Source organism: Coffea arabica, chromosome 2e, assembly GCF_036785885.1.
Source record: "Coffea arabica cultivar ET-39 chromosome 2e, Coffea Arabica ET-39 HiFi, whole genome shotgun sequence".
Taxonomy (NCBI): domain Eukaryota; kingdom Viridiplantae; phylum Streptophyta; class Magnoliopsida; order Gentianales; family Rubiaceae; genus Coffea; species Coffea arabica.
In genome coordinates, this window is record NC_092313.1 from 32246942 (window position 1) to 32270405 (window position 23464).

Below are 23464 nucleotides of genomic sequence, written 5' to 3' on the forward strand. Positions count from 1 at the left end.
GTGACGCCATATTACATAATCAACTTTTTTGTTATTACTTTTTCATAATCAACTTAAGATAGCCATAGTCATACCTTAAAAAAAAAAAAAGAGAGACTTAAAGGTGGTTGGAAAGATAAAAAAGTGATTAAAATTTATGAAATAAATTATTTTATCTGAAATCAAATCAATCCAAACAAACCCATAATATTACCTTAAATTTCAAGTTTGCAAGTTACAACTTTGGGCTGAAGTGCCATTTGACATTGGGCGGCCAGTCACGAGTCACGACTGCAATTTATACTTTATAGTCTTTTTTAGATTTTTGGTCTTTTTGTAATTAGTGTCAAGATGCTCATCTGCCACACTTTCTTTGAATTGCACCCAATAATTCTTACCGAAGAAAAGTCAATTGCAGTGTCCTTTTTGACATTTTTGGTGATTTGATGAGTTAGATTAGGAGGTCATGCTTTATTGTTTTTTCCGCTGTGGTGATTACTTGGATTTGGAAGTCATTTTTTTTCCCGGAATCCAGGACAAATAGTTTTGTTTATATGATACACAAATATTGGCCTAATAATAATGTGTGCCGCTGTTTTCTATAAATGTTGAAAAGGAAAGATCAGGAATCAGTCACCTAATTTGAAGTATAAATATTTGGTAGACATTTTATTTTATACGGATGATTGCGATTGCGAGAAAAAATTTAAAAGAAAAAAATCCTTTACTGTAAGAAGTAAAAGATTCTTTATTTTAATCTGCTTCTCTAACTCATTGCAAACTGTGCCCCTTCCGTTTCATTTTAATATAAAAAGTACTCTTCCTTGAAAACGATGTTTAGGGGCCATAGAAACTAACAACTCTTTGAAAATCTGCCAAAAGAAAAAGTAGCAACCATTGTTCCCAATCATTTTTCCTTTCACCATAGCATTCTTCATTATCACCAACTCACCAAAGGCGCAGAAGATCCGTAGAGTAGCTTCATCATCAACATCCGTGTTCTGGACTGATCAACTTGTGAGCCCCGAATCATTCGAAACAAACTTGTTTTGTCTGCTACTGTGAGTTTTAGTTTCCTTCAACTTCATTGCATTTTCAATTTTAAAAAATTTCTTTGCGGTTGTGTACGACTGATCAATAAATGGCCTATAATACCAATGAATTTTTTTCCTTTCTAAATCTGCTTCTCCTTCTCATTACTCTTTTAACTTTTTTCAATTTGTATTTTCTAGGTATTTGTGTACTCTATTATCCATTCCGAGGTCATAAAAAAAAAAAAAAAGTGAGCCTGCAACTAAATTAAGAAGCCAACGTTGAACTGAATCCTAAAAGCCAAGTTATTTGGTGGGGCTGTTTCCGACCTGCGATTTGGAGATACGGCTGTTGCTTGACAAAAGGTTAGTTACGGGTAAAAGATACCAATATTGTTGACTATTTTCTTTTTTTCTTTTTTTTTTTTGGTTTGGTGATGTTGGTGCTGGAAATGCACGGCCTCTCTCTCTATATATCTGTAGAAGATTCATGTCTAGATTAGTCTAGAAGTAACACCTTGTGATTTCCACCGCCTCAACTTTATAGGAAATAATCCTTTGCTTTCTAGAAATTCTCACAGCCTAGTATCATATGTAAATAGCAAATAGGAGTTACGATTCATTAGCAAGCTTGGATAAGTTTCCTAGCTTATTACTACAACGGATCTTTTGTCTCATATCCTATACTATTATCTATTCCATTTTTTATTACATTGCTATTTCTCCTATATAGATATCATATTTTAATTTATTTTATTTTCTTAAGATTCAATAACTATTAATTGAATAAAAAATAAATACAACAACTTCAAAAAAGTAATATATATAGTATAAAATTAAAAGATACAGTAGAAAATTCATAAAAAATCTCATTTTTTATTTGAGTTTTTTGGTTTAATACTACTACCAAATAGTAGAATATTACTGTCATTTAATATGAAAACCACTCTTCCGGGAAAATGATGTATAGGGGCCAATTTGCTAATTTAGAAAGTAACATATCTTTTAAAAATTTTGCTAAAAGATAAGTAGCAGTTTGGTAGAAAATTTGCGAAAAGTCAAGTAGCAACTTCCATTTTCTTTCTTAAAAAAAAAAAAATTGATTTAGATCCCATACTCTTTTGGATTAATGCATCAAAGGATAACTTCTTGTCGCTGGTCGTTCTATTTATTACCCCTACCAAATGGGATGCAAGTTTACCCAAGCAATTGCTCCATTATCTTCAAATAATGCAGACTACATTCTAATTTCACTGTTTTCTCAAGATATTCTTATTTCTTGGAATTTCTTCGATCACAGACTCTATACCAAACCTTTTCTGCAAATTTAGTAGTCACAATTTTTTATTTCACTACAGCATTAGTTCTTCATTACCACCAATTCACCAAAGGAGTAGAAGAGGTAGAGAAGCTTCATCAAGCTGTGGACTGACTTGTGATCCCAAATCATTTGAAGCACTCGTAAGTTTCATTTTACTTTGACTCGACCACATATGTAATTTTCAATTTTTGCAATTTCTTTGCATTTTGCTAAAATTTGTGTCATATGTTCTTAGAAAAATATTGTTCTTTATTTTTATTTTTGTTATTGTTAATATTTTTTTAAAAAATAAATTTTACAATCAGTTTTCCAGTTTCCATTCAAGTTTGCATGTGAAGGTTTGAAGTTGAGATTGAGGTGGTCAAAACAATTTTAGTTAGAATATTTTAATCGATTTTCTATTGAGTTTTTAATTTTCAGAAAAAAGAAAAATAGATATTCATCTTCCTTTTAAAAGTTCGTCTACTCATCTATTAACTTTCATAAAGAGAAAAACAAAAGCAAAGGGTTTCCTTTTCAAAATCCACAAACCAAACAGGAAAAAAAAAAACGAGTTTGATTTCCTTAGTACGAGGAATCTTCCCCCAATGCTATGGTTATGTTAACGCGCTCATTATTGTAAATCCTAAATCAACTGGAGTTGACATTGATGAAAACGAGTTTGATTTTCAAACTCTTGATCCCATGCCCATAAGGTTTTCAGAAAGAGGATAATTTTGAGTTTCTATGAAGATTGATTTGAGATCTAAAAATATAAAGGCCTTCCGTTTCCAGATCACTGGTCAAATTATAAACTTCAAAACATGTGATGCCATATTCCATAATCAAACTTTTTTTTTTTAAATATATAATCGAACCTAAGATAGTCATGAGATGATGTCCTCTATTTCCAATGGTGCCTTAAAACATCAAGTTTTTATAGCACTCTCTTTAATATTTTGGATGCACCTTGGAAGAATATTCTTTCTACAATTTATCTTACAAGGCTAGAATTCTCTCAAGGCAAACCAAAGTTTGGTGTTTTGAATACCATGAAGCAAAATAAATAAAAGTTCAGAAAGTACCTTTTTTCTTATGCACTTTTCTGCTATACTGTAGATTGTAAGTGTAGCACTTACAATTCACTTACAATCTCCTCAACTTGATTTTTTTTCCTTCTTTTTATCACAAAAAGGAAATTTACCAGTATTAACCACAATCTGTAAAAAGAATAAATTAAAAGCAAAACGTAATCATGAAACTACTTGAACTCAATGTCATTACATCAATTAGAAAAATAGAAATTGAATTAGATTCTTAGGAAAAGCACCTCAAAATCATTTTTTCTATTTTATCAAACAACAGAAATCCCATAATAGGTTACTCACGTAGTTAATTTTATTTCGAGATAATCCCCAAAAATAGAGGTTCTTTTACAATGGAAACATTAAAGCAAAGACAAAAGAGAAAAAGAAATTGTGTTCAGGCATATGGGCATTTTTGGTATTATCTATCTCTGTATCCAAGCCTTCTGTACTCTCTCTCTCTCTCTTAGACTTTTATCTCTTTAAATAAATTTGAACCTTTTCAATATATGTATGGTTTAATCATTACGTTTGAATCTATTGACTTTGCTAAAAAATAAATATTTGCTCATAAGAAAATGGATCAATGCATTTTTTTGCATTTAACTGAAAATGAACACGTATAGTTCTATGTGTATAAGCATTGCATAAGTCAATTGTTTGTGTGTATTGCAGTATTCAGTCAATACTACCACATCAAAATAAACGGATGTATAAATTTTTTTCAAAATTTGCATAGTATTTGAACATTTAGACTATACGAATTTTTCTAAACAGATGTTAAGGAGCGTTATCGATATTCTTATCTGAAATTATACTTGCCTTGCACAGATATACAACTAATAAAACAAAAAGACAAAAAAAGTCCCGTGCCAATGAGCTAAGATGCCAATGACAGCGAATTCATTTAGGTATTCTTTTGACTTCATGTAGCATCTCTAAAACATTTATTAGTTAGTCAACAGTCCATCACCTATAACTTGTATTAGTTCAGCGCACTTTCAGTCAAAATTGTGCAAGTAGAAACTTCGTATGAAGTGCAAACTAAGCCAGCTAAACTTTTCCTGCTGCAATCTTTTCTTTTTGTTAAATCTACTTCTCTCACTCATTACTTTTCAACTATTTCAATTTGTATCTTCAAGGTACTTGTGTGTTCTATCCATTCTGAGGTCACAAGATTAAGCCTCCAACTGCATTAAGAAGCCTACATTATTTGTGGGGCTGTTCTTTCTTTCTTGTTTGAGGCTGCAAGCTTTTTTCTTTCCTGACCTGTGGCCTAGGAGATATGGCTGTTGCTTTAGCTGTGGGAAGTTCTGTCCTGTCGGCTTTCCTTCAAGTTGTATTTGATAGGATGGCTACAAAAGAGTTCGTGAATCTGTTTCAAAAAAGAAAGAATGATGAAGAACTCCTCCAGAAACTCAAGCTGAACTTACTAGCACTCGGAGCTGTGCTTGATGATGCAGAGAACAAGCAAACTAGGAACCAATTTGTCAAAGGATGGCTAGATGAGCTTCATGATACCATTTACCAGGCAGATGAATTACTTGATGAGATCAACACTGAGGCACTACGACTAAAGGTTGAAGCCGAACACCAAAGCTCAGCTAGTCAGGTAAGTGTTTCCACTTACAGCAAATCTTCCAGTAATGATTTCCTTAAGAAGATGATGCCAGAGATAGAAAAAATGGTTGTCAAACTAGATTGGTTCGTACAACAAATTAATCCCCTGGGTCTGCAAGTTGTTGAACAAAAAATTCAATCATGTCGACGACTGCCTTCCACTTCTTTGGTTGATGAGACCACTGTGTATGGTCGAGAAGTTGATAAAGAGAAGATAATTGAAGTGCTACTATCTGAGAGTGTAAATAGAGTCAATGTCACTGTGATTCCACTGGTTGGCCTTGGGGGAATTGGTAAGACCACTCTTGCTCAATTGGTTTACAATGATAAGTGGGTGCAAGACCATTTTTCTATAAAAGCATGGGTTTGCATATCAGAAGATTATGATGCTACCAGGATAACAAAAGAACTTCTTGGGGAGCTCGATATTCCATTTTCTGATATGAGCGAGAATTTGAATTCCCTTCAAATGAAGTTACAGTTGGGGCTAACTCAGAAAAAGTTTCTTCTCGTTTTAGATGATTTTTGGAATCGGGACTACAATGACTGGGATAAATTGAAGGTGCTATTCAAAGGTGGATTGCAAGGGAGTAAAATCATTGTAACTACACGTGATGAGAAAATTGCACTAATGATGTGTAAAAAGGAGTCAATTTATCATCTGGATTTGATGAAAGAGGGAGATTCTTGGTCATTGTTTAAAAAGCACGCATTTGAAAATATAGATGGAAATCAAAGTTCAGAACTCGAACAGATCGGTAAGAAAATTGTGAAGAAGTGTGGAGGATTACCTTTGGCCGTGAAAACAGTTGCAGGTCTCTTGCGTTCGGAAACAACTGCTGAAGAGTGGAAAGATATTTTAGTAAGTGAAGTGTGGAGTCAAACAGACAATCAAGATAGCATCTTGCCAGCATTGAGATTAAGCTATAATCATCTTCCTTCACATCTAAAAAGGTGCTTTGCCTTTTGTGCCATATTTCATAAGGATTACCAGTTTGAGAAAGAGGAAATAATTCAATTATGGCAAGCTCATGATCTTTTGGAGCACCCTAGAGGTAATAGAGGAATTGAAGAAATAGGTGAAGAGTACTTACGTGAGATGAGATTGAGGTCATTGTTTGAGCAGTCAACTGCCAACTTTTTCATAATGCATGACCTTGTCAACGATTTGGCTAGATTTGTTTCTGGAAAATATTGTCTCAGGCTGGAGGATCATCACCTAGGGCATGGTACAACGGGTAGAATAAGTAACTTTTCTTACCATCCTAGTTCTTATGACACCTATCATAAATTTGAACTCTTGAGGGAGACTAAGAACTTGAGAACATTTTTATCATTAAGTATTAGTAAAAATTCAAACCAGAAATATGAAGTAAGCCCCAAATTTTTACATGGAATGTTGCCCAAATTCAAGTCCTTAAGGGTTCTGTCTTTGTTGGGCTATCATATCCTTAAGTTGCCTGACTCAATTAGTCATTTGAAACACCTACGTTTTTTGAATCTCTCTTCCACAAACGTGAATACCCTACCCGAATGGATATGCACCTTCTATAATCTACAAACCTTGTTGTTGCCAAATTGTAAGAAACTTCAAGAGTTGCCAGTAAATTTGGCAAAGTTAATTAATTTGTCTTACCTGGATATAAGTGGAACTCCATTGAAGACAATGCCACTACACATCGGTAGACTCAGAAACCTTCAAGTCTTGACTAATTTTATAGTAGGCAAGAGTAGTGGTTCAATGATCGAGGAGTTGGGCAAATTTCATAAGCTTCGTGGTGGGCTCTTCATTTCAAATCTACAAAATGTTTCGTGTGGTAGGGATGCATCAATGGTGAACCTAAAGGGCAAGAAACACCTTGACAAGTTAGCTTTGAAATGGAATGCTGAAACCAATGATTCGCAAGTTGCGAAAGACGTGCTTGATAATTTAGAACCTCATTCAAGCATAAAACTTCTCAAGATCGTAGGATATTGTGGGACAACATTTCCAAATTGGATAGGCAACCCTTCACTAATCAATTTGAAATCCTTGAGTCTATCTAGTTGTGAATATTGCTTATTCTTGCCTGCACTTGGGCAGCTAAGAGCTTTGCAATCACTTGAAATTGTTGGAATGAGTTGCATATCAGCTTTAACAGAGGATTTTTATGGAGACACTAGGGCAACTATGCCGTTCACATCTTTGAAAAAGTTGGGAATTGAGAAGATGCCAGAGTTGGAGAAATGGCACATACCAAAATATGAAGTCTTCAATAACCTTGAAGAACTCTATATAATTGATTGCCCCAAACTAATTGGAGAACTCCCCCAACAATGTTCATCACTACGAATCCTTGAGATATCCAGGTGCGACAGTCTTGTTCTTCCCAATGGTCAATTAAGTATCTTCAATGGAAACAACATTCAACAATTCACATCTCTTTGTGATCTGAAGATTTCAAATCTAAAGAGTTTGAAAGGGTTGTGCCTAGAGCTCAACCAGTTAGTCAAGCTTCAGAGATTGAGCATAGTTGACTGTGGGTCTCTCTTACCCTTTCTCCCGAGTTACCTACCTTCCTCACTTAAAGTACTTAATTATGAAGGTTGTTGCAACTTGGAAGTCGAGAGTGAAAGCTGGCAACTGGAGGATTTGGCATTAGTTAATTATGATTCTCACAAAGTTATGTGCCTTGGAGCGTTTCCTATGCTAAAAAGCCTTGAGATTTTGAACTGCAAAAGTACCGGGATTGGGAGCCAAAATAGTGGTGCTGCTACTAGTGTGATGACGTCACTGCAAACCTTAGCCATCTCCGGCTCGGTTGATCTAATGTCTTTCCCTGAGGGTGGGTTGCCAGCAGCTCCCAAGCTAACGCAGCTTCATCTCTGGAATTGCAAGAAGCTCAAGTTCTTGCCGCAACAGATGGATTACCTCTTCCCATCTCTTCGGCATCTGTTTATAAGCTGTTGTCCAAATATCGAATGCTTACCGGAAGGAGGTTTGCCCTCTAGCCTACAATGCCTTGACATCTCCACTTGCAAAAAGCTCATAAGTCGCCGGAGAGAGTGGGGTGTAGCGAAACTGCCCTCCCTCACGCAATTCAGAATTGGTGGTATCGATGATGAAGTAGAGTCATTTCCAGAGGAGGATTGGCTACTGCCTTGCACACTTCAATCTCTCCAATTATGGGCCCATAAGAATCTGACAAAGCTAAGCTATTCTGGTCTTCGACACCTTTGCTCCCTTCAGACACTATATATCAGAAACTGTACTCGGCTCCAATCCCTACCGGAAGAGGGACTGCCTGCCTCACTCACCACACTAGAAATCGAGAAATGCCCACTATTGAAACCAAGGTTAAGATGGAAGAAAGGACAAGACTGGCCCAAGGTTGCCCACATCCCATGCATAATAGTCGATTTGGAGCTAGTACCTTGATGATGACCCTGGTTACTAGTGGGGCTTGCCACCCAATGTTACAACTTACCAGACCCTTATCATTATCATCAATTTACATAATTAAAGGTACTTGTTTATCACTTGTCTTCAGATTTCCATTCTAGCAGTATACTCTGAAGCCTCAAAAGGCAAAATCAGAACTAACTATTGCATCTCTTTTTATGATTGCAATAGGAATAGCCAGTTGTGAATAACTAGTGTGTTTTGAAGGTGGAGGTTATTGCTGCTGCAGCAATCTCGGCCAAGGTAGGTAAGATCATAATATATTCCTTAATTTAGATTTGTTACTGTAACACTATGCCTTAATCTTCTTTTTTCTTCTAGGAGAACTTTTTCACTTCATTTTTTTCTTAAAATATGCTTTTGGTTCATTTCTACACTGTAGATTCGGATCAAGTAATATGACCAACTCAGGCAGACCAAGGTTTTCCTCAATTGGTAAATGCTGATGGAGGGAAAAAAAAAAACTTCATACTCTGTTAAGGTATCTACATAATCAGGCTGTTCTTGAACTTGCTAAGTGTTTTCCATAATTTCTCTAATGCGCTTAATAGTTTATGTTTGAAACTCTGAGGTCCTTCTGCTTGACTTGTTAATGTGCCAGCGACCTCCCTCTTTATGATAGAAGCTAAGAACTAATAATTGCTGGAAAAGAAGAAGTTGGGAACAATGTAGCTGATAATTCAAGGATTTTCGAACATAAACTTATCCCATGATCAGTCGTGCACTTTCAGTTTTTGGCATACTAAGTTCCTTCCAATTTCAGTATGTTTCCTTGACATTTAGACATGTGCTTTCTCTATGCCACAGTTAGGGGAACTTTTGAAATTTTTTAACACTTCACCTGACAATGTAATGCAAATAATTCACAACTTCTATTTAACTCCAATTAGGGAACTGTTACGCTCCCTTCTATTCGAGTATTTGTTGTTCATGCTATCATCATAGTGATTTTTTTTTCGGTTAACTCTTGAATTTCCTTAATCTTGTTCTGCATCATTATGCAACTGCATCCCAAGATTTCTCCACATTAAATGCTCCATACCTATTACACCCTATTTTATTTAGATGTTTTCCGGGCTACCACCATTGTACCATTTTCCCTTGCATTAAGGTAATGCTTCTTGCAATAGAAATATAGTCCAGGCGACTCATGGATATACCCCATGTGATCACCAACTGCCAATTCTCTTTAGTTTGCTGAAACCTGCCTATGAGCTAGTAGAATTTCTCATTGCCTCAATAATAGTTCCAACAATTCCACTAGCAGATGCTTGACCTGACTGGAAGATCACAAAATTCCTAAACTTCCGGATGTAACACACAGTTGCAGCTAGACATAGTCTCCTTAATTGATAAGAGGAGGACTTAGAAGACCAGTAAGCAGCAAGACACGCAATCTCCTCTTGCCATGAACAATCCCCTCTGTATGTCGTACACATCTGCTGAACTTGATGCCAAACTATCCTAGTCAGACAGCACTCAATAAAAAATTAAAAAAAATGTTCCATACTCTCCTCCTCCTGCAGAACAAACACGAAGTCAATTCAACCCACCCATTCCTCAGTCTGTCCATTGTGAAAAAGTTCCTCTAACCAAGAAGCTACAGTATGAAGACACCCCTGGTTCCCAAACCAACTTTGTCCAAATCACAGAATTTCCTGGAGTCTGTAATGCTTGCATAGCTGACTCCGCAATGAAAACTCCTGAAGGATGGACATCCTACCGTCTGATCTGTATGATCCATCAATGGCACTAGCAAATCAGGAGTGGCATCTCTTATTCTCTAACTGCATATTTTCAACCTATTGTCTATCTCCAATTCACTCCATCAATAACTTCTGCAACCTGAGCAGGTGGATTTACAGCAAAAACTGTGCAACATATTCTCAGTAAAATATTTGTATAAGCGTCCCAGTTGATGCCAAGTATCAAACCAAAAACCAGTACTCCTGCCATTGCCAACAACTTGATCAATAAGTGATTGAGCAATACTTCTTAGTTCTAAAAGCTTTCTTCAAAAAACTGATTCTTCAAAAAGATTGATTGAGCAACATGAATCTTCACTCCCAAAAAATGACTGATCCTTCAGCAGAATATTATGAACATGACACCCATAATGTATCCTTCTCGCTACAGACATTCCAAATCAATTTTAAAACTAGACATTTATTCCACAGTTCAAGGTTGAACACCCCAAGACCACCTTCTTTCTTAGGTGCACATATCTCATTTCAACACACTTTAGCCTCGTACACGGTCTTAACTTCTACAGCTGCCTAAAAAAAGGAAGCCAACATGCTGCTTATTTTATGGACAATTGATTCAGGATAAGCACGCTGCACTAGTGTAACTGTATACCAGTAAATATGGATTTTATCAATTGCAATCTACACCCATAGCTAAGTTTTTTTTCCAGCCTGACCTTTAATTTTTCGCTCCAATTTGATAAAGATTGGTTGACAATCTTTGTAAGACTAATACCTGCTAGTACTGATTATGGGCAAACCCAGGTACTTGACAGGTAAGTGAACCTCTAGAGATTTGCAACATGTTACACAACTTCTCAGCACTGTCCTCTTCCATTCCAGCAAGAATAGTTGACAATTTTCCAAATTTGGCTTACGATCAGAAAGTAAGCCACTCATTGATCGTCTTCTTCATTACCTCGAAAGGATTTACTTGTCGCAGTGGAGATAGGAACAAGATCATCAGAAAAAGTAAGTGTGACAACCTCAGCTCCTGAAACCTTGGATGAAAATAAAAATCAGCATGAGTTATGTTCCAGAGAAAAGGTTACAGAGAACATGTCCATAGCAATGAGGAACAAATAGGAAGAAATAAGGTCCTGCTGTCGTAGCCCTTTGTCAGTTTTGAAAAAGCCAATCAAAGAGCCATTCAAATTTAGACAGTAATTTCTTTCTTATCTACACATTCTGTTTGTCTGAGTGCTGTGTAAATCTTTAACTTTGCAAGCTCCTTGTAGACAAAGAGGGTATAAATGTTGGGTAAGCACATTTTGACACTAAAAATCAACAATTCTGATCATAGTTACTTGAGAGTCCCAAAACATAAAACTTTAGGTCACTTACCTTAGCCCTTGGCAATGAGAAACAGAAAGGAAGAAAAACATTTTCAATAATCATTTTTTTCTGGAAAAGAAAAGGACAATTATTTGAAGTGGTGTTTGATATCTTTTCCTCTTGTATGCTTTTTCTCAGGTAGTACAATTTACTACATTTGATCACTGGTCTAGATTTGACAGGTTATCGAGCCTGTGCAATAATAAATACCTGCTCAAATAAAATATAATTTTTGTAGATAGTGATAAGCAAGGTCGAATTCACAGGGACTAGAGATATTTGTCTCTTTTAGAATTCAAATTAACAATGGGGGATTTTAGGAAAATTCACAATAAGCTATACTAACCAAATATTACAATTAAATAAAAATTAAATGTCAAACTATAGAAACTCAAATAGTATTAGGTAACTCTAGTTAAGAAGCAACTTCGGAAATGGTTCTTCTAATTGATCATCGATGCGAGAATATTCCACATATAAACTGTTAAACAAGTTATAATTGCCAAACAAACGATGACAATCAATTCCTCCGTAATTATTGATAGCCAAGGTACGACCATTAGCTATTGCCCTAATTGCAAAATAATTCTAGGTACGATCATAGAATTAAATTTCACAATTGCTTTAAGATTTAAAGAAACCCTGTTCTAATCAAATAACACGCTACGAGGGTTGTCTACAAATTAGTCCATATATTTCCCTGACATAACTCTGATTAAGCCAGTTGCTACTAATTTAGAACAATTAAACAATTACGGATTTAATTACTCTAATTGGCTCTAGGTTACTGAATTAATCTAACATCTGGGCCCAAGATAGTGGAATAATACAATAACCATGAGATAATAAAGCCGGAAATATACGGATATAAGAAAATAATAGGAAAGATAAAATCAGTTAGATCTCACAATTTAGGTCGAACCAAATCCTCTGTTTTCTCTTGACTAGAAAAAGGGATTTAGTTCATCCCTATTGAGGAGAACCCACGCCAAATTGTAACAATACTTGTGGCGTACATTGTCGAACAAATGAAACGCATGAACAAGGAAAAGAAAGAAAACTAAAATGTCTCTAAACAATCCTAATGCCCTCCTGCGGTCCCCTCCGAAGTCCTTTAAAGAAGCGTACAAAAGGTCTCTAAGCATTCACTCATGCTCCCCTCGTGGTCCCCCTGCCGAATTGAGTGAAAGGTTACCCGGAGTCAAACTCTGCCCAATTCCCTTATTTTCGTTTCTATTCCTAGGAGGACTCCTAGTCAGCAGCTCTTCATCAGCAAAAAGGAAAAGAGATCCGATTGCTTAGCACCATGTGGGCCTGGTTTGTGAAGCTTTTAGAAGTCTGCCATGTGTGGAGCAATTTTAACTAGAAGGTCCCTCTTTTTGGTACTTTTCTGTTCTACTCCCTGAAATTGAGTCCAAATGTCAAATATAAGTATATATTAACAATTTAAACAATATTTGACAAGGACAAAGGGAAAAATTAACATTAAAATTACTAACAATTAACACCCTATCAAGATTGTATAGTTATGAATTTGCTACATAATCCATCTTTAGCAGTGCTCCATTCCTACTGATATTTTTGAATTTACCTCATGCAACAAGATATTCTAGGTATGTTGCATTTTGTGCTCATTGTAAATATTTTCATCTATCCTTGTGGACTTTTGATAAATTGAAACGAATTTCTGTAATTTAAGCACTTTTCTTCGATAAAGAACTGGTACTCAGAGAGCATTTCTTGACCAGTAAGTGGGGTTTGAGCCATTAGTTTCCATTCCTGCCTTGTTCCCGCTTTCTGAACAGGAAATAGACAAAAATTCGAAAGGCAAATCATTATTTTATTTGATAAGGCTTAGTAGAGCTGGGACTACGATCAATTGATGTTTCTTTTCAGATTACATATTGCTGGGAGCTCGATTGCTGCCTGGACAGATCCAATCCCTCCTCACACCTGAATGTTCTGAAATGTGGCAGCGTTCTGTAACTGAGCTTTTATGCTGGGTTGCCTCCAGAGTGCAACGATACTATGTTTTGATAGTGGATACTGTAGATTCTCTCCTTGCCTAGGGAATGCAAAATTAGTGGTACCAATGAAGAAGGGTCACTACAACAATATCGGCTGTTGTTTTGCAAAATCACTATACAATGGGAGCAAGGGAGGAAAATGAATGACCCAAGGCTGCTGATGTAAACTGCTGATGGTTGAATCTTGTTTATCAGTTGCTCGAGCCTGACCTCAGGGACATAAGGGTGTCTTTTACCATCAGATTCATATTCTTGGAACCCTCCACTGCCTCAAGTCACAGAACCATCATATAACGTGCATACGATCCCAGCTTCTAGCTGAAAATCTTCTCAGCCTCTTGTATCTCTTTCAGGATTTTTCTCCCTGTTTATGGCCAACCTTGCAAAATATCTGATCTGCCTACTGCATCAATTTCATTGAAAGAGAATAGGGCAAGCCACATTATACTTCCTTTCCTGTCTTGCATGCAAATTGACGAATTTTTGAGTTACTGAGATGACATTCTTCTTCCTTTTTCGCTTCATTCATCCATAGTCACATTTTAGATGGGGCCACAGAAAAGTTTTCCTCAATCTATGCAATTAACAATAGGGGGTGCATTGTATAATTTCCTCTTCATTTCTTATTTTATTTCAATTTCAATTTTGTATACTCCTAGCATGTGGCGGATTCAATCACATCTCTAAAGTGAATTTGGGAAGTGTTAACATGATTGCACCTACATTTGTCACGGAAAAGCTTCAAATCATCACTATTACATTCACTAATAAAAGGAAACTAGTGTTAAAGAGCTACCAAAAAACAGACAGGGGAAATGCAAAACAAAAATTAAGACTGATACGTAAGTGAAAATGTTGCTTGATTCTCATGCTTTGAATTTCACGATTGCCCTTTCTGCAACTCATGCGATGGCTCTGAGGAAATGATCTGGAGCTGTAAACTTATGTTTTGAGAGGTTTCTGATTTTGGCAACGATGTGGAGTTGGAATTTTCCTTGAGGAATGTGTGGATACTGATTAGGAACAACTTTTATTTTGAATAAATTTGTTTGGTTAAAAGCTAAAGCAGCCGGTGGACATCTAATATATGTATCATAACTCCTCTGTATTTGATTGGGAGCGACAAGAAGGGATCATTGCACTCAAATAGGGAGTAAATGACAGCGTTCAAAATACGATTCTTTACGGAGTAGTGATATCATTTTTACTTGATTCTTTACTGTCATGCTTTCTTAATTCTTTAGAACTAGCTAAAAAATATGTTCATCAACACTGGAGCTTGTTCTTCCTTGCATACTCAGCCAAATGGAACTATGTTAACTCGATTTCTTAAATTACAGATATACTTTATCCAGTTCATACTTTGCCCCATGCAGTCTGCTCGGCCTCTGGATTTGTGTAGTTCCTGGCTGAACATTAATGCAATCTGCTTCTTAAAGAGCAACAGGAATTGTACCTTCTTTCGGTGGCTTCATCGTTAAAGGGATGCAAGTTCAGAAGTACATCTGGAGACTAGCTTTACTGCGTTTGTTTAACTTGGAGCTTCATATTAATCTTACGATGCGGATGCTTGTCAAATGATTGTTCTCTTTCTGAAGCATGATGTCTTGACACGCCAAAACAAATTACTTCGTGAATTTCTTTACGATGCATGTCTGTCCCGATTAAGAATATTTGCAGCAACTCTCAAACCTCTTCAAAATTCAGCCTGCAATTGTTTGACATGAATTCATCCAAGAGTGAATTGTGGGAAATTGGACGGGATGAGTAATGGGGAGAAGCCCAGTCCCTCTTTGTCAATCTGGACCTTAATCTTTAAATGATAATGTTGCCATTATTTCTTCATCCTAATGTCGTACATTTGGAACCAAAATATTATCTAATTTGAGATTTCGAACTCTGTGACCCCAAATCCACAACAGTATGGATGCAATCAAGTTTAAACCCCATTTAATCGAGTGGTGGTGATTGGATTGTTTTTTTTCAGACAAATAAGTACCAAACATGGATAAAGACACAGAGCTGAGTGAAAGTGAAAGTGAAAGCCGTAATCAACTGCAAATATATTCTGTATAGACGTTTGGAGCTGTATGAGTTAGCATTTTTGGAGAAATTTAATTGAACACATCGGACGTTCAATTGTATGATCAAGTACTTGCGTCGTTACATAAGTCAATTTTAATTCGTCTAATAGTTCCTATATCTACTGTCAATGAAATTCTGCCCATATTTTGCTAAAGGTGTAGTTGAAATAATTATTTTCTTAACATGCAAGTATCCACTAAAGATGAAACATTGAAACTAGTCAACTTGAAGTAATCAAAGTGATAGATTTACATCCCACCAGCCCAAAATGACTCGTTCTTTATCCAAACCCCATGAGTCAATAAACACTAATAGGTAAGTGATTGTTTTAGATACACCTTTTATTTGAAGAGATTTAATAAAAAATTATACTTATCGCTCCTTGCCGACAAATGATCGAAGGTGTGCTTCAAGTATGTGTGTCAGGTATAGAAGCATTTTCTAACATCAGTCGAGGCTGGGCGATGCTTAGCCGCTATGACAAAGTATATAACACTGGTTGAAAGAGCATTGATTGATTCTCATACGATGAAATAAGTAAAGGGCAGAGCTCTTGAACCTTGTTAGAATAGATGACTGCATAGTTATTGTGAATTGATCGAAGCCTAAGTCACAGATGAAGATACAGTTCGTATCTAGCTTATTATGCTTGGTAAACTGATGTAAAAGATTTGGTTATGAATGATACAAGCTTTAGAGAAAAAAAAAAAAAGTAGATTGAATACATTTTTTTTGTATGTGAGAGGTGTGAAAAGACGGTCATACCTTTAGATAGATGATGCGTTCATAGTTTATCCTTAGAAGGTGGTGTTTTTTCATTGACTAAGAGAAGTTGGTATTTCTCGATAGAAAGAAAGTTTTGATGAATTCAATTTGGATCACCATCATAGCTAAGAACACGCTTCCGCAGGGTCCCAAATGAATTGACTTATTCGAAAAGGGCCTTGTTCTTTGGAAGATCTATCTCGTGTCTGGTACTGCTTTAGTATTATAAGTGTTTCTTCGTAGGAACGTCCACGAATTTGATCAATGACTCTTCGTGCTTTGTCAGCAGACATAGATATATGTTGACCTAAAGCATATACTTCTGTTTTTTTCTTTTTTAGCATAAAGTTGCCTCCTATTATTTATTATATTAAATTAATAGTAATGAATTCTCATAAGCATCATTTTCTTCCGCGTAAATACTTTTACGACAATTTCTCATGAATTGGGAGTGTAAATCATCGTTATTATATAAAAAGTATGAATCATGGTATTAGGGAGTGTAAGTGCAAACTGTGCAATCACTTTTTTGTCTTAGTTTTTGCTATCTGTAAATTACCCCCATATCTTTTAATTAGAATTATTGCATTTTAATGTGGCACTAATTAAAAGAAATAAAACGCTCCAATTGATTACATCTTAATGGTATTGGTAATTATAATTAAAAATTGCTTATTAAAAACTATTTACCTATCCTTGGATTCCATCTCCAATTATTATACGTATCAAAATTTCTTAATTGAAGTATGAAAAATTTCTCATTAGTCATTAGTTGAGATTGTTAAAAAAAAAAAATCAATGTCAAAAATAGGTATTCTCTAGAAAATGGAGAAACATACAAGGAGAAGAGAATCCTTATTCATCTGTATATTTTCATACAAATATCATGAGCAAATTTTACAATTATATACTTTTTATCAATATGAAGAATTTTTCATGTTGCACCCAATGAAATTTCAATATGCAAAAAATGATGACACCTTTATAACTAAAATAGTAGCATTAAACTAAAAAAAAAAGAAATCTAAAATAGCACTATACAAATCACTATTATAATTAATAGCAATCAATCAAAACAAGACGAACTGAAAAAAATTGAAAACTATTTATAAAATTGTGAGAACCCGAAAATTTTCTTATTTTTATAGAATATTACTGGAATATTTAAATGATTATTCACTCATTTTCTTCGAATTATTTATTTCGACCATTTTAAATCCATTTATATGGAATGACGCCTCTTTATATTTTTAAAGCGTTTTGTTGAAATATTCGCTTTTCAAAAATTTGTTTAGTCCGGAACGACGGGTGCACGTTTTTCTAGGCCATACTTGAATCGGGAGTGTATTATTTATTGGAGAATTAAGAACGATCAATAATAGATTAAGAAAGGTTAATGGAGGAATTCATACTCAATTCACGTGAGGACTCGTAAAATTATTATTATTTTTAAAAAACCCCTAATTTTGGCTCAATTAATTATCTATTTGGATTTTTGCCCCGAATATTATTTTCTATCCTTATTAGACCTAAGTACATGGTTTTATAGCTTCGTTATATTTTTAAAGTATCTCGTTTCAAAAAAATTATTTTCTTAGAAGCTTGTTTAGTGAAAAAGTGAAAACGTGTCTAAACACTTTAGCCAATTGGGAATAAAATAAGTTCAAAAATTTGAGACATATACAATGGTCCTAAAATAGACAATTTTAGGTTTAAGCACACAAGTGGTAGCTAGTGGTACGATCGTTATAAGAATTTCTCGAAAGTTTCATTTTATTACGCCTAAATTGGAAATACGTGTTTTCACGTGCGCGCTTAATTGAGGGACTTTGGACAATTATTTTGGGACAATTAAGAATGAATAAAATTTATATGAATGTAAGTGCCCTAGAGGTTTAGTGCACTAGTGCAACAAACTTAAGGGAAATTGAACACAAAACGCGCGAGTAGGGCACTAGTTGCAATTAAATTTTACGTCCTTAAAATATTAGACGTCAAGCGTCTTTTGTACGCAAAGGAATCAGAACCACATTTCAGTTCTTCTAGCTGCAATGGACGGATAGCTTGCAGCCGCAGCTCTTCACCATTTCCTTCTGCAAAGCTCACAAAAATCACTACCAAACCTCCATAGATTCAACCAAAACTTCACATACGTTTAGCTCATCACTTGGACAATCACTTGGACAAAGAAGGAGCTGCACACTCACGGTTTTTCTTGGGACTTTTGGACACCAGAATCTGACCTTTTAGCACACAAGTAAGGTAACCATGATCCACTCTTCAAATCTAGTTCAATGAAGGCTAACTTACACTTAAGAGCTTGATTATGCTTATGGATAGCTTATTATTGTTGGAAATTGTTAAATGTAGGCTCTATGAACTCCCACTTTGAGTTGATGGCTGTAATGATGTTTGATGATGGTTTTATTGTTGAATTAGTGCTTAAGGAAGTAGATTAGAGGTGCATTATCGCCAGAAACTGTATTGAGCTCTTGAAGCAAAAAGTTCCCATTTTGCCCCTGCTCTGTTCGGTCACTTTGATGCAGAAATTTGAGGATTTAATGGCTTGATTGTGTTGTTTATATGTTGTAGTAGTTGTGTAAAAATTTTCATTGAAAAATACTGAGTTTTGGTTGGTCAAACGAATTTATTCCCAAAGCTAGTAATCTGGAAAACGGTTTCATCGTAATCCAGACCAGTGTTCGTATTTCGTCCAAATCTGGAAATTTTGTAACAGTCTTGAATTTTTCCCAACTTTGAGCTACCAAATCTTGGTGCTCGAAACTCCAATTCTCAATCCGTTTGTTCTGCCCTAAACCTTACTTGCACCTCTAATTGAGCTATAAATTTCAAGGGCTGGTTTGCAACGAGTGAATTCTGCCGAATTTCCAAAGTTAGCGAAAAACCAACCCCGGCTCAATCCTGGGTGATCTGGGACAGCAACTTTAAACTCATTTTTGAATACCTTCCATTTAGATTCGTGGAACAGTGTATTCTAAGAACTTTTAGTAATTTCCAAGAGGTTTCCAACGGTATAAATTTTTCCAATTTTAGACTTGTATCGAGTGAGATACGATTTTTCAAAAATCCATATCAAAACTGAAATTTTCCAACTTTCAAGGAAATAGAGATTTCCAAGAACTTTTTATTCTTTCGACATTATGCAAACATTTTAACCTCGATTTCCAAGATAAAAACCCAAATGCTCCTGTACTTTAAGAAACTCTAATTGAATCTCGATTTACGAGTAATTGAGGTTCGATTTCGTGGAATTTCCTTAGATTGTACTAGTGTACAATCTTCCTTGATAATTGGGATATATGAATGATAATACGTTATTATTTGCCCAGGCGCACACGAGAACCTTCAAGAGGATCCTACCGTGCACACTTGAACTTCCAGAAAATATTTCTTCTTGATTTGCTCGGTGAGTGTCAAGTGTATGACTACTTGAACTCTATGGACTTGATTCATGATTGGCTTACCTGATTACATGCTTAGCCTACTTGGTTTTGAAAAATGGAGTCGAGTGTGTACTTTATCGCACTCGTTCTCATTTGAAACAAATGACTCATGCTTAACATGGTTTGCCTGATTTACATGACCTGAAATACATGCTTAGACCTATCAAATGCTTGAATACATGATATGGTATGCTATGGCTGCATACGTCGTTGGAGTGAATCTCCTCAACACTTACATGACACATGGGGAACGCCCAAACTCATAGGCCGACCTTGGAACTCGAGCCGGCATGGGCTTGGTCGGGAACCTCGGTGAGCCATGAGATTCACATGATAAGCTTGATCTATTGGAGAGATCTTGCTTGGCATACTCGTGGAGTATCGCCTCATAAATGTCGTGCGGGCCCGAAGCGGTGTATGGTTGACAGGTGCCGAACCTGTACAATAATAAATACCTACTCGAGAAAAATACAGATTTTGTATATAGCGGTGAGTAGGGTCGAATCCACAGGGACTGGGGATAATTCGTTTCTTCTAGAGTCCAAAGTATGGGGGGTTTTTGGATTAAATACTAACTAAATAAATTAACTGCAGAAAATAATTAATTAAAAGAAATGATTGGGGAAACTCTAGCCAAGGGTACACATCAGAAATGGTTCATGCACTGATCATTGATGCAGAAGTAATTCCAACATTTAGCAATAGATTAGTTATAGTTGTCATGCACGCGATAAACAACCAACTCTTCCTTAATTTCTCGATAGCTAAGGTACGACCGTTAGCTATTTCTCTAATCCAAAAATAACCCTAGGTACGACCGTAGGATTTAATTTCTAGATTGCATTAATAATTAGAAAGGCCCAATTCTAACCAACAAACACGCTACGAGGGTTTGTTTAAATTAGATCATATGCTCCCCTGACATAAACCCAATTACGCCAGTTGCTACTAAGGTAGAGATAACGAACAATTACGGATTCAATTACCTCTATTTAGCAAAAATAGCCTATATGAATAATTAATTATTGCGCACTAATCAATCATACACAAGGCCATAGCAATTAAAATCAAGGAACATATAAATACCAATAAATGAAGAAAATAATTAAAACAGATTCGATCTCACAGTAATTGTCGAACCAAATCGTCAGTTGTCCCCTTGACTAGAAAAGCTTAACCACGCCTCATGAGAAAATCTCCCCGTTGGGAAATATTGTCGAATACCTGGCGTGTGTCAGAGGCCAGTCCAAAGAAAGAAAACTAGAACTAAACTAAAAAACTAAAACTAAAGCCCTCGATATCTTTTGCTTCTGTACGTTGTCCCCTTTTAAAGCAACAAAAGAAAGATGACTAAAAGCTATCTAGGTGGTCCCCACACATGTGGACAAAGCCTCCCAAGTACTTCTTGTTCCAAGTCTCTCTACGTTGCTTTCTTTGAAGCCCAAATGACCAAATGTCTTTCACTAGCTTGTGGTCCCCCACCAATTCAAGGGCCCAAGGATTGAAGCCATTAGAAGTCTCCATATTTTTCACAAAGTCCCTCCTTTTTGGTAGTTTTCTGCTTCATTCCTGAAATTGATTCCAAATACCAAATATGAGTAAATATCAGCAATTAACACAATATTTGTCAGGGATAGAAGGGAAAATTAATAATAAAAATACTAACAAATTATACCCTATCAATTCCCCCCACACCTGAATCATGCTTGCCCTCAAGCATGAGAACAACAATTGAACACCGAAATTTAATAATGGCTATTGCTCCAAATACAGTATTGCCAAGATACCCAGAAAAACATATATCAAGCTTCACAAGTTAAGATCCAAGAAAAATCACCCCGGTTAGCTTCCCAACCACCAACTCCTCCAATTTAAAGCAAACTAATCTAAGAAAAAGGAATGGTTGTTCACATTTATCAGCAAATGGTCCAACTATTAACCAAAATCTCGACATTAAGATCACAAACTGGCAAGCTGACTTATTCACATACTAACACAATCTTTATTTTTTTCTTTTTGTTTTGTTTTTGTTTCTTTTTTTTTTTTTTTTTTTAAATGAACAAAAGACATAGTCTATAGCCCTTAGAGCCTTTTGACGCGAACTCCAACATTTGATAGATGGAGGAGCCCGGTTACTCAGCTCCAATCGCTACAGGACCACGCACTCATAGCAACTACTACCTTTTGACGCGAAAATCGACACTTTAGGTGAAGATCCCCGGTTACTCAGTAGTAACTACTAGCAGAGTACAGTCAGCTCTTATTTACAACCATACAGCATAATAACTAAAAATAACACAAAAATAACAGCAGCCAGCCTCACATTTCCAAATATGGAGAACTAAAATTAATAATTGGACCAATTCACATAAAAAATGCCAACTATCATTCCCTATGCCTAGAAAAGTTAACCAAAAATTGGAAAAGTCAAGCAATTACCGATATTCACCAGAGAGATGTTCATGAACTCAACCACATTAATTTAATACCCTTTTATTAATAAAACTTGGCAATAGCATAATTAGAGGCAACAATCCAGCATCAAAACTTGGTATTCATTTAAGGACTGACCACTAGAAAGAAAAATAAAATAAAATAAATGAAAGATAGGCAAAAACTAACTAAAAATAAAGGAAAAGCCCCTAGAAACTAAAAACAAAAATACTAGCACCACAACGACCCCCCCCACCATATTCACACATTGCCCTCAATGTGATAATGTAAAAGCAGAAGGAAGGAGAGGGGCAATGGTACTTCCCTGAAATCATCAAAATAGGGACGGGGTCACAGCGGCGGTTGAGGTGGAAATTGAGGTGCAAGACCCGTATGGTACATAAACACTCCAACAATGATGTGGGTCGAGGGGTCCTAGACAATTCAATAACAACTACAGCCACCAATAAGGACAATAAGCAAGTCAATATCCACCAATGTGTCTCACTTAACAATCCGACCAACAATAGAAACTGGTGTCCCAGAAAATGTATTAAACCAGTAAAGCAGAAGTCGCACCTAAGGGTAAGGCAACAATCAAGTGAGTAAACAATATTATCCCGCAACCGGACAATTAAATGCAAAATGCGTCCACCCAAGTACTCGACAAATGTCCCCCCGGTCAATTTCTCCCAACAATAGCAAATTGTTCCCAACAAGTCAATGAAAATCAACCAATGGCAATAACCAAACAAGGGACACAGGTGCCGCGAGAGTCAATAGACAAACCCAACAGTTATCCTACTAACGGCACAACAGAAATTCCAAGCAAAGTAGCACTTCGTCACAGCCCAAAATATTCCAACATATCACGTCAATGGACTCAATACAGAAATCAGCAAAATAGGACTCAAGTGATACCAAAAATGACCCCAACAAAGCAGTGAATTCAACCAATTCGAGCAAGTGAAACTCAACAAATGTCACCAATTGGACAGTCAATTACCCACGTCAAACGCTCAAAAGTAGCACTTGAGCCACGGAACTAGCAATTCCAGCAGTAACGAAATAGAAATTGAGAATTAATAATTTTAAGCAACACTGCAACCAGTACCACTGGTGCTCAGACAGGAAAGTATTAAATCAACGGCAG

At 36.0% G+C, this 23464-nt stretch overlaps 1 protein-coding gene across 3 annotated transcripts; it reads left to right on the forward strand.

Annotated features, from left to right (window-relative positions):
- The first annotated feature begins 797 nt into the window (after positions 1–797).
- On the forward strand, positions 798–14272 carry LOC113728968 (putative disease resistance RPP13-like protein 1). 3 transcript variants are annotated; one of them, XM_072080352.1, is made up of 7 exons: positions 798–1040; positions 1212–1376; positions 2369–2471; positions 4538–8520; positions 8629–8704; positions 8840–8938; positions 13434–14272. In XM_072080352.1, exon 4 carries the CDS (start codon positions 4681–4683, stop codon positions 8431–8433), a length of 3753 nt encoding a protein of 1250 aa, XP_071936453.1. In that variant the 5' UTR covers positions 798–1040; positions 1212–1376; positions 2369–2471; positions 4538–4680; the 3' UTR covers positions 8434–8520; positions 8629–8704; positions 8840–8938; positions 13434–14272. The 3 variants fall into 3 exon arrangements, with proteins under 3 accessions (XP_071936453.1, XP_071936454.1, XP_071936452.1); XM_072080353.1 differs by lacking the exon at positions 13434–14272 and adding an exon at positions 9059–9396; XM_072080351.1 differs by lacking the exon at positions 13434–14272 and having other exon boundaries at positions 8840–9396.
- Positions 14273–23464: the final 9192 nt, after the last annotated feature.

Coding starts and splice junctions, on each gene's coding strand:
- LOC113728968 (XM_072080352.1), top strand. CDS start 4,681: ATGGCTGTTGCTTTAGCTGTGGGAAGTTCTGTCCTGTCGGCTTTCCTT.